We start from the raw sequence: 7,286 nt of genomic DNA, 5'->3' as shown, positions 1-7,286 counted from the left end.
TGGCTTTCTCCCAAGACTTTTCAAGCAGCTTCCCAGTGGGAAAACCCAATGGGTGTTTTTCAGCAGCACTTGATGTTATTAAGGAATTTTTATTATAACATTTTACTTTTTTGGCCTTTGGAATTCTCACTCCAGTCCTTTCCTGCCTCTATGATGCTCCCAATTCCCCTCTGTGGGAGACATTTCCTCATTTCTACCTACCCTGCTAACTTAAATATTAGTGCAGGTGCTCCCTTCACCCGCAACCTTGTTCTGTTGTGATTTCCACTTATTTTTGTCCAGGCTTCTAAGTTTCTAGGAACAGAAACCCACTCACAGTAGCTTAGGCAAGAAAGCCGACTGAGCCTAAGACCATGGGAGTTGCTCATGGGCTCCAGGGGCAGAATCTGCACTGGGCTTCCCCGGGGCAGGGGCTCTGGAGGGGGAGGCGGAAGGAAGCTGAGATGTCTGATTCCATCCCATTCTCCCTCCTCCTCTGTCGTTGACCATAAGCCTTACCTGCTTCTGCAGGCTCGCTGAGGAAGCCAGCCACTCCACCACCCTTAGGATGCTTACTTTTTCAGTTTAAGCACTTAACTAACTGCTTCTCCAGTTTCCAAGGGCTTTACAAAGGTACATTCCTATTGACTCAGCAATTCCACTTCTAGGATCTTAATCATAAGCACATGATGTGAGAGGTACATTAAGGTTTAAGCTTATGGATGCTCTTCATAGAATCATTTGCTATAGAGAACATTTAGAAACAGTTTGAGTAGCCAATAAGATTTTTAGCCACTTATATTAATATGATAAACTTTTATCACATTTTAAAAACAGTTCAGAATCAATTTTGAATAGAGCTTAATGAGAAATTGAGATTAAATAAAAAGCAAAATATGAAACTACGATTTTAATTCAAAAATATATACATATGCATCATAAAGTAAACCAGGGTGATGGATACTGAATACTTTATTTCTCTCTACATATTTTTTCTCTATATATTTTTATTCTCTCTATATTTGCATTTTCTGTGTCATTTTAAATACAACTCATTGTAGAGCTCCTGTCTTCTAGGAACCCTTCTTGGCCTCCCCACCCTGGGTCGGGTCCCTTTTCTGCCTGTTTCTAGTACTGGGCACACACTTGTATTGTCACAGGTGCTGTGCAGCCTCTGATTTCTTAATGAGAGGACCTTTGGATGTTCATCGTTACATTTCTTGCATGTAGGAGCATGGCCGATAATAAATGTGTATTGACTGAAGAAATTTAAGTTGGCAGAGAAACATTTTTTTGAAGTTCAAACATTTGCCAAGTTCAAACATCTGTAGCTTTTTGCTGCATAGAAGGTTAACATAAAGTTTTTAGCTTCCCTTCCTCTTTCTTAGCATTTTATCAATCAGATTGGTGATAAAGTTGATCATTGGAGTTTAAGAAATGGATGTATATTGTTAGGGGTTGAATGTTTGTGTCCTCCAAAATTCATTTGTTGAAATCCTAACCCCTAATGTGATGGTGTTAGGGGGTGGGGCCTTTGGAAGGTAATTAGGTCATAAGAATGGAGCTCTCATGAATGAAATTCATGTCTTTGTAAGAGGAGGTGCCATGAGGGTTTGCTTGCTGCCTCTCTGTTCTCCACCATGTGAGGATACCAAGAGAAAACGTTTCCAAACCAGGAGGAGAGCTCTCACCAGACACCAGATGAGCCAGCGCCTTGATCTTCTGAGAACTAAATAAGTGTTTATTATTTAAGCTACCCAGTCTATATTTTGTTATCATAGCCCAAACTGATTAAGACATATGTGAACATGGTTTTACTATTGGAACTTTAAGTTTATTTTGAGAAAACTGTATATTAACATGTATTTTTAGGAAATAATACAGAGAGATAGATCTTTTGTATCGGTTTGTATCCTTTACCTAACTTCTCCCAATGATAATATCTTGTAAAACTCTAGTACAATATAGCAACCATGATATTGACATTGATACAGCCAAGAGACAGAATATCCCCATCATTATAAGGGTCCTTTGTAGCCAAACCCAATCCCTCCCATCCCCAATTCCCTCCTTAACTCCGGCAACCACTAATCTGTTCTCCATTTCTATAATTTTGTTGTTTCAAGAATGGTATACAAAGTAAACATTATATAAAATAAAATCATACAGTATGTAACCTTTTGGGATTTTTTTTTCACTCAGCATAATTCTCTGGAAATTCATCCAGGTTGCTGCATAGGTCAATAGTTTGTTCCTCTTTATCACTGAGTAGTATTCCATGGTATGGATGGACCACAGTTTGTTTAACCATGCACCCACTGAAGGACATTTGGACTGTTTCCATATTTTTGGCTATTATGAATAAAGCTGTTATAAACATACATATACAGGTTTCTGTGCGAACTTGAGTTTTCATTTCTCTGAAACAAATGTCTTGGAGTATAACTGTAGGGTTGAATGCTAGTTGTAGGCATGTCTTTTAAGAGACTGCAGCTGTACCATTTTACATTCTCACCAGCAGTGTCTTACGGGCCCAGTTTATCTATATCATCGCTAGCATCTGGTATTTTCATTCTTTTTTATTTTAGTGATTGTGATAGATGTAGTAGATCTCATTCTGGTTGAAATTTGCATTTTTCTAATGGCAAAAGAAGTTGAACATCTTCTCATGTGCCCCCTGTACATTCTCTTTGGTAAAATGTCTTAAGTTTCTGCCCATTTTCTAATAGGATCGTTTATTTTTACTGTTGAATTTTGAGAGTTCTTTAAATCTAGATACTAGTCCTTTGTTTGATTTATGCCTTGTAATAATTTTTCCCAGTCTGTAGCTTGCCTTTTCATTCTATTCATATGAGTGGTTCCAGAGCAAAAAAGTTGTAGTTTGTGAAATCAAATTTATCAACTTTTTCTTTTTTGGATGGTGCTTTTGTTGTCAAGTCTAAAAATTCTGTTTAGTCCTAGATCCCCAAAATTTTTCTCCTATGTTTTTTTCAAAGGTTTTCTAGTTTGTATTTTACATTTAGGTTGGTGGTTCATTTTGAGTTGATTTTAGTTTATTGAAGTTTATTTTATTTGGTGTATCTTCTCTGATGTGAGCTGTCCTGACATTAACCCTCTGTGTCTTTGCCTTTTAGATCTCTATGTGTATGCCGTGTTTGTGTGTTGTGTGGGGATTCTCAGTGTTCTGCTCTTCACCCTGACCATCATCTGGCAGTCGGTGTTTAGCAAGAGGAAATCCAGAGGTAAGAACAGATAAGATCATGTCTAGAATGAGAGCACAACCAAACCACAGACAGCAGAAGTACTCTGGTCAAAGTATCATCGTGGCTGAAAAAGTTTTCATAAATCAGGGATTTTTTTGCCTGTGACTGTTGAGCAAAGTGAGTGAGAAGATGTGTCTCCCTTACACTCTGCTAAAATCAACTGTGATCATTGCTGATATCATTTAAATTCTCTTTTTGTCCCCTCAAATTCCTTCCTTCCTTTGTTTTAAGGACCCTGACCTCTGTCATTCTCCTAGAAGAGGCTATGGATCAGATGAACTTGGATTTGATTCTGGTTCTGCTACTTAAGACTGAGTTTTTAGACACTTTCCTTAACCACTCTGAACTTCATTTTTCTCATTTATGGAATGAAATAAGATCGACACCACCTTCCTTAGACTGAATGTTCATAGAGTGTTCATAATTTAATTACAGTGCTGGTGCTGTGCCTGTCAGGCCGGTGGGATTAGAAAGGCTCCACTTCCCCTTTTTCTCATCCAGTCTGAATGTCCACTTTTTCTTGTTGGTGTTCCTGTTCCCCTGGACTATCCTCCACCCCTTCTCATTTCACTCTTTCTTTTTAGTGACTACGGTTCTTATGGCTGTCTGTTTTCTATCTCTAGCCTTGCCTCTCACCAAGCCTCAATGTCACATTTCTACCAGCTTCTGTGCATTTCCTCTGAGGTACTCTCCCTGCAACTCCCTTCAGAATTTCCAAAACAGATGGGGATGCTATAGCTCCCAGAGATGACATGGGTAAGAGCAGGGCTCTAGAATTAGACCGCTTTGGTCAAAGGGCAACTCTTCACTTACCAGCTGATAACTTACCATGCCTCACCTTCCCCATCTAAATAATGGGGAAAACAGTTGTATACCAATCTCATAGGATTGTCGTGATGATTAGGGTAACAGACAAACAAACAAACACCCAAACAAAAGCCCTTAATACATTCTGGCTCCTTGTAAGTGTCCTGTATTTATGATGACATATGGTTATAGTTATACATAATGATTATTATTAGCCCAAGGTCATAAAGCTGAGAAGTGTTAGATTTGGTGGTCACAACTTGAGGGGACACTCAAACAGGGAAATTGAGCATTGTTTCCAGAGGGAGCTCTCCCCAGAGGTGTAAGCAGGGCTAAGGGAATCAGGGAGGGAGGGAGAAGGAGGCACTCAGGGACCAGTGCCTGCAGGAATCTGTTTTCACCCTAGACCTTAGAGGACAGAGAAGGAGAGATTCTTAAAACTTGCAAGACCTGCAGCTGCTGGAGAAGTGTCACTAGCAGGATCCTTAAAAGAGGGACTCAGGCGATGCCAAACCAGGTGGCTACAGGAAGAGGGCCAGGAACATGCATTCCTCAGACCTTCCCTTCACCCTCTCCTTCAGATGTCCTGTCACTGCTTTGGTTCCACCAACCAGAGGCCACAGGCAGTGCATAGGAGTCAGCCTCCAGGGGCCTGAGTATGGTAGAAAAGGGTGGACGGGGATCCGGAGGGATACATGGAGATTCCTAGCATAGTCAGCATAGATGGGGTGAGAGCTATAGCTAGATCTTTCTACTCCCCAACCTGCACCCTTCCCGCCAGGCTTTATGTGTGTCTCTGTGCTGTGCTCTGTGAGCCTTCCTCCATGGTGTCTGCCCACCTCATCAACAGTTCCCAAGCTTTCCACCTGTTCCAAACCCTCGACTCTTTTTATGAGCTTGTGGCACATGTGCAAATGCATTTGTCTCCGTTCAAGAGGACAGTGTGTAAGGCAGGGACCCTTCTCCTTGGAATTTGGCTCATGACAGCTGCTCAACAAATGGTGGACAAATGGTTTTTATTTTTTTTTCAGCTGCTTGGCCCACAACTGTGGGAGTTCGGAAGCCGCATAGGCAGTCTTTAAGCCTATTTTGCTCTAAAGACACCTACTTCTGGGCTCACGGGCATGATAGAGAATCTGCTGTGAGTTGCAGGCTATGTTAGGCTTTAGATAGGAAGAAGAAAACAAAGCAAGGTAGGTAATTAGTTAAGGACACATCTATATCCTCCAAGGCCAGCAAAGGCAGATGGACACACTCTCCAGGCTTCACATAGAGCCACTGAGAGTCTAATTCTTAGCTGCCCTTGTCTCCCCTGGAGTGGGCTCCAGACGGCCTCCTGTGCTCCTGTGCAGTGTCCAAAAGCCCTACTGAGCTTTCAAGAGCTTTGCCTGAGCATCTGCTGTGGGCCAGACTCTCACTGGCTCCTCCACATTCTCATGTAATCCTTGTCACCAGTCCAGGATGACAGTTCAGTCACTCCCATTTTACAGAACATAGCTGAAGAACTTGATAAAGTCCTGAAACAAGGAGTGGCCAAGACTAAGCCCAACCTGATCCCTAGCTTCCCACATTTCTATTCAAGAAAACCTCACCCATCTAGGGGCTGACCTTGCCCAGGAGTTTTCCTTCTAACTTTCATGGCAGTTGTTGGCGAAGTCCTTTCAGAACAGCAGTTCATAGCTCCTGCAGCAACTGGGGAGCTCGGCTTCGGTCTGGTGCAGCTGTACCAGTAGGCTGGCCTCAGATAGCCCTGGCAGGGCAAGTCCTGCCCCATGGGAGTCCTGGTGATAGCCGTTGCCTGGACCCCTTAGAGCAGCACCGCCCCAACCTGCAGTAGCAGACCATTCACCTGGAAACCTGCTCAAATGCAGATTCTGATTCAGTGCATCTGGGCAGGCCTGAGAGTCTGCATTTCTGATGAGATCCCAGGTGGTGCCACCTCTGCTGGTGTGAGGCCACACTTTGAGTAGCAAGGCCTTAGTGCAGATTCTTAACTCTATCCCACCCAGCACCCTCTTTTACAACAAATATATTGAAATGATCCTATTACTATCTTGAAATGAAACTCATAGATAAGATATGCTACCTCTACCCCCTCAAAACAATTTAATGCTCTAAAATATAAAGAAATAAATAGAAAATAATTTATAACACAATATAACAAAGTTTAGTACTTCTTTTGCACTTCATCTTTTGAATAAGTTTGAATTTCAGAGAAAATTTTCTGTGTATGTGAAAGGATTTTACATATATGTATATATTTATATATGTTACATTTACATATAACATACATACATGATATATATTAAATGTCTATATAGTCATGTGCCATATAACGATGTTTTGGTAAATGAGGGACCATATAGATACTGGTGGTCCCATAAGAGTACAATGGAACTGAAAATTTCCTATCACCTAGTGACGTTGTTGTGCTGCCAGTTGTATTAAAGTATAGCACATACAATTTTGTCTAGAACGTAATACCTGATAATGATAAATGACTGTTAGTAGTTCATGTATTTACTATACTAATACTTTTTATCATTATTTTAGAGCGTCCTCTTTCTACTTTAATAAAAAAAAAATACATTGCTATAACAGTATGTCATGTTACCCTGGCAGCCTCGTACATCCCATGTTTACCACGTCTCTTAATTACATTATTTTCCCTTGTGCTTGATTTAATCTCATGTTGTTTTATAAATTTAGTGTAGCCTAAGTGTGCAGTGTTTATAAAGACTACAGTAGTGTACAGTAATGCCCTAGGCCTTCACATTCACTTACCACTCATTCACTGACTCACCCAGAGCAACTTCCAGACCTGCAAGCTCCATTCATGGTAAAGGTACGGTCATGCCCTATATAGGCGTACCATTTTTTATCTTTTATATTATGTTTTTAGTGTACCTTTTCTATGTTTAGATGTGTTTAGATACACAAATACTTACCAATGTGTTACAATTGCCTACAGTATTCAATACAGTAATAGGCTATAAAGGTTTGTAGCCTTAGAGGCGATAAGCTGTCTCACACAGCCTAAGTGTGTAGTCGGCCATACCATCTTATAGTTTGTGTAAGCACACTCTATGATGTTCTCACAATGAAATTTCCTAACAACACACTTCTTAGAACATATCTCTGTCATTAAACAGCACATGACTGTACATTACATTTATATTACATATATTATATTTACATGAATTTATATATCTATGTTTTATATAAATAATATATATG

At 40.5% G+C, this 7,286-nt stretch overlaps 1 protein-coding gene across 1 annotated transcript in view; it reads left to right on the top strand.

The window, feature by feature from the left end:
• VSTM4 (V-set and transmembrane domain containing 4) overlaps positions 1 to 7,286 on the top strand; it is a 92,281-nt gene that overhangs the window by 38,354 nt on the left and 46,641 nt on the right. Inside the window, exon 5 of the mRNA XM_006916949.2 lies at positions 3,114 to 3,221. Coding sequence (XP_006917011.1) covers positions 3,114 to 3,221 — 108 coding nt within the window. The remainder of the gene's footprint in view (positions 1 to 3,113; positions 3,222 to 7,286) is intronic.

The sequence above is a fragment of the Pteropus alecto genome, unplaced genomic scaffold (assembly GCF_000325575.1).
Source record: "Pteropus alecto unplaced genomic scaffold, ASM32557v1 scaffold287, whole genome shotgun sequence".
Lineage (NCBI taxonomy): Eukaryota > Metazoa > Chordata > Mammalia > Chiroptera > Pteropodidae > Pteropus > Pteropus alecto.
The sequence above is the reverse complement of the archived record's forward strand: the minus strand, read 5'-3'. Positions and strand labels throughout refer to the sequence as shown.